Source organism: Acomys russatus, chromosome 2 (assembly GCF_903995435.1).
Source record: "Acomys russatus chromosome 2, mAcoRus1.1, whole genome shotgun sequence".
In the NCBI taxonomy this organism is placed as follows: Eukaryota; Metazoa; Chordata; class Mammalia; order Rodentia; family Muridae; genus Acomys; species Acomys russatus.
Genome location: NC_067138.1, coordinates 82174058 through 82178352, shown reverse-complemented (window position 1 = coordinate 82178352; position 4295 = coordinate 82174058). Strand labels below are relative to the sequence as shown.

The 4295-nt window shown below is 40.6% G+C and overlaps 1 protein-coding gene across 1 annotated transcript; it reads left to right on the top strand.

Annotated features, from left to right (window-relative positions):
- Positions 1–356: 356 nt before the first annotated feature.
- Positions 357–1317, top strand: Dmac1 (distal membrane arm assembly component 1). Its single transcript, XM_051163359.1, has 2 exons — positions 357–668; positions 887–1317. The coding sequence occupies exons 1-2, from the start codon at positions 410–412 to the stop codon at positions 949–951; spliced, it is 324 nt and encodes a 107-aa protein (XP_051019316.1). The 5' UTR covers positions 357–409; the 3' UTR covers positions 952–1317.
- Positions 1318–4295: the final 2978 nt, after the last annotated feature.

The following is a 4295-nucleotide window of genomic DNA, read 5'->3' as shown; positions in this document are numbered from 1 at the left end:
AGAATACACCGAACTGCAAAAGGAAAGCATTTGATTAAGAACATTTGGTAAGCCAGGATCTTACTTTGTGTCAGTCGGGAAGCTTATAGATTTATACTTTATTTCTACGGAGACTGAAATCTAGACTTTCAGAAAATAGTCTAATCCCTGGGCTGAGCCTAAGATTTCTTTCTTTCTGTCTTTCTTTATTTAACCTCTGGGTGACAGTCCCGGAAAACGTCTGAAGCAGCCAGAGCTCCGCCCTGCTCTGCCCTGCTCCGCCCTGCTCTGCCCTGCTCCGCCCTGCTAGTTAGCTGGCCGCAACTACACTTCCCAGAAGCGCGGCGGCTTCTGCGCCAGCGTGCTGCTTTCCGGCAGCATTTTACGACAGTTCAAAGTGAAGGCTTGGAAGACTGTGCGCCCTTCTGAAATGGGGTCCTCGTGGTCTGGGAGCGCCGAGCTTCCTGCTGCTGCTCCAACAGCAGCTTCCACTAACCAGCCTGCGAAAGACGCCGTGCCGGCCTCCCCCGCCCAGGACTCCGCGATTAAAAACTGCTGGAGCTGTCGCGTGCTTTCTGGGTCCGCGATCTTTGGTGCGGGCGCCTATGTCTACTTGGTGGCCAGGAGACCTATGAAGCAAGGAATCCCACCCGGCCCCGGCACCATAGCGCAGATGGTCATCGGCATCAGTGAGCGCCGCGGGCCGAGGGTGGGGCGCGCGCGGGGGCGCGGGGTGGGGTGCAGTTAGAGAAGTGGCGGCGCCTTTTACCTCACTGCCCTTTAAGAAAGGTGCCCGAACGACCCATCGTTCTTCGGCCATGCGAGGGTTAAATGAAATACCACATATGAAGCACTGGGTAAACTAAAATGCAACGTACAAAAGGCACTTTCTTCTTTTTTCTTTCAGGTATTGCCTGTTGGGGAGTAGTTGTCCTGACAGACCCCAAAGGGAAAGCCTATCGAGTTGTTTGAAAGCACCAGCACTTCTTTGTTGTCTTCTATTCCTGGCTGCGCGCCAGGTAGAACAAGCACTGGGTTGGTGGATATTCTTTGCAGACCCGGACAAGGATGCAGTTCACTCTAGGACATACCAAGAAGACCTTGAAAACATGAGCTGTCATTCTTTGGTCATGGATATTTACAGTTTTTACCCCAGCAGGCTATAAAGGGACAAATAAATCCCATGGAAGCAAACATGGTTCTGTGTCTTATCCAGGGAGGTTAATATGTAGCTCAATTTATACTGAAAGATAGCAGTTTTGAGAAAATATTAAAATGGAGTAAATGATAGGCCAATAGTGAAATAAGCTATTTTATTATAATAAGTAGTTCTTTTTAGTTTTCTGATCGTATCAACAGCTATTGCTAACCTAACCCTGGATAGGTACATGACACTAGATTGAAGCTTGTTCATGCCTTTCAAAGTGTCAAGTACATCACTGAGTGAGAGCTGCGGATTTGTTATTAATAGGTAAACCTTGAGACCAAGCCATTGGGTTTGCTTTCCTAGTTTCGACTTTCACAGATGGCATAGTTCCAAAGAGGTAGAGTTCAAATGTGAACAATACATAATAAAAGATGTAAATGCAAAAGTATTTGAGAAAAAAATTAAAAATCTGATGGCTTTTCCCATAGATATTATATGTTTTTTAGGATGGAATTGAGATGATTTTGAGATGAGGGCTTAAAAACTTTATTATAAGTTTTTAATGTGTGCTTACTCTCAGTGTTTATTTTTTTCTCTGAAATACTGAGACTTCTCCGCAAAGGTATGTTTGGTTGATTCTTTAGAGCAGAAAGGTACTATTAAATTTAGTATCAATTAGTACGTTTTGAGAACTGTTTGAGCATTAATTTTTGATGCTTTTATACATGTATGTGAAATATTTGATCATATCTCTTCTGTTATTTTCTTTTATCTCCCCCACTAACTCTGATCCCCTTGTCTTTTTTTTTTAATGACCCTCAAGCTTATTTAGGATTCTTGCATAAGCATAGGTTTGAGTCTGAACTACAGTAATAAAGTAAATAATTTTTTTCTGAAAAACATATAGTAAACATCTGAAAATCATGTTTATTCTATAATAGCTGTATAATGATGTCCTGGTTTATTAATTTATTGGTGTTTGTTTTGTTTTTGTCAGTCTGACACAAGCTAGCATTATCTGGAAAGTATCTTAATTTTAAAATCATGCCCCTATCAAATTGTCTATGGGCAAATCTGTGGAGCATTTTCTTGGCTAATGATTATGTTGGAGGACCCAGCCCATTGTTAATAGGCAGTACCTTGGGCAGGTAGTCTTGAAAGTATTTTTAAAAAGTAGGCTGAGCAAGCCCAAGGGAGCAAACCAGTGAAGAGCACTCCTCCAAGGTCGCTGTTTCACTGCCTGCCTCCAGGTTCCTGCCCTGTGTTCCTAACTTGGCTTCCCTGGTGGTGGACCTTTAAACCATAAACTCTTTGTTCCTCAAGTTGGTTTTGGTCATGATGTCTTTTCACAGCAATAGAAACCCTAAGTAAAACAAATAATATATTTGAAAATAACATATATACCTTAGTTTAAATGTTATTGATAAAAATGTTTATATTCATCTCAACCCTTAGCACATCATACATTTGGGGGATCTGTTTTTGATTTGTTTTCATGAGGAGGGCTTTGCCTTAGTGTTGATGGCTGTTAACTGCCTAAGGTGATCATTACTACAAGCTGGGTGACTAGCAATTTCTCAAAACAGATGTGAAGTTTACCACATTTAATGGTTCTTTGTGTCAAATATTTCTCTTGCAATGCTGTCGGAGAGGATCATATCCAGAGGAGAACTTCCAGCCTGGGAGTCACTCTCACAAACACTCCACTTGTCTCAGAGTCTCAGTCACTAACTGACATTTCAACCAGATTCATACAGCTTTACCAGTAGTTTCCATCTTGAAGAACCCCTTTGGTCAACCATAAGTAGAGAATTCTCATTCACTAAAAGTTTTATCATGAGATTAAAGCAATTGAGTCACATTTACAAGTTCTACTTTTAATGTTACTTGATATTTACAACACATGTCATTTATTCCTATTGAAATCTTGAACCCCTTAAAGTCGCCAAGAACGGATGGAATCAATTTCCTCTACACTCATGTTAATATTAGTGTTTTGCCATCCTCTCGTAAGTCACAAAAATTCTTCATGGTGTTTAGAAATCACAAATTATTTTCAGAGTACCTTGATGAGATATACCAAAGGTATGCCTGGGGCATCTATGCCGTTTGAAATGCATTTCTTAAATAAAACTGGAAAATGCAAGTAATTGTACATCTTTATCAGAGTTCATGGGCTGCCAAGTGCAGTGTCACCGAGTGGAATCTGGTTTTGTTCCTATTTGTGAGTCCTTTTAGTAGGCCTAGTAATGGACTTACTATCAATAAACTGCGTTGGAAACCACTGTGCTATTTAGGTTTATTCCATTTATAGAACAAGGAGTAGGTGTACCATGATTCTTAAATGTTCAGAATGGTGATTGTGTGTTGCCTTCACCTTAAAGATTCCAGCTTCACTAAACCCCAATGAGGAACAGCCTGTGTTTTAAAGCTTTCATGCCATGAAAGTGGACATTGTCTTCTCTGCAGCTGTGAACATACTAGATAGCATCATTTTTTTTTTTTTTTAAGTATAAGGTTATATATTGAATGCACTGTTTAATGCAGGTACTGTCATCAGTTTCTCTACTTAGATTGAAGGAGTCTGCTTCAGCTTCTACATCAGCACTTGCTACGTCACCTTCACTTTTATATTATGGTTATGACTTCCACTAAACATCATCAACTGAGCTGTGCTACTTTGAATTTTCCTTCTGAAGCTTCCTTGTCCATCAGTGTTCATAGAATTGAAGAGAGGGCTAAGGCCTTGCTCTTGGCGTAGGTTTTGTATTAGAGGAATGTGGCTGGCTGGATTTTCTATCCAGATGATAAAACTTCTTCACATCAGCAAGAAGGTCATTTCCCTAAGTTTGCAGCAGTAGCACATTTCCTTTGCATTTACATGCTGGCTGGAAGTTTGCTGTGAATTGGTGTCATCTGACTGCTGTGCCTTTCTACATATTTTCCTCATAAAGATTGGTCATTTCTAGCTTTTCATTACAGGGCAAGCTGTGTGACTCTTGATTGTTAAAGAATCTTAGGGTTATTGAACTAATTTCAACATTGCTTTTCAGAATTAACAGGCTGTGCTGTGGGGTGAGAAGAGATGGGCAGTGGTTGATCGATAGAGGATTCTATATATCTTTCAGTGAAATTCAAGATGCCTCAAACAGCTATATTAGTCATGATA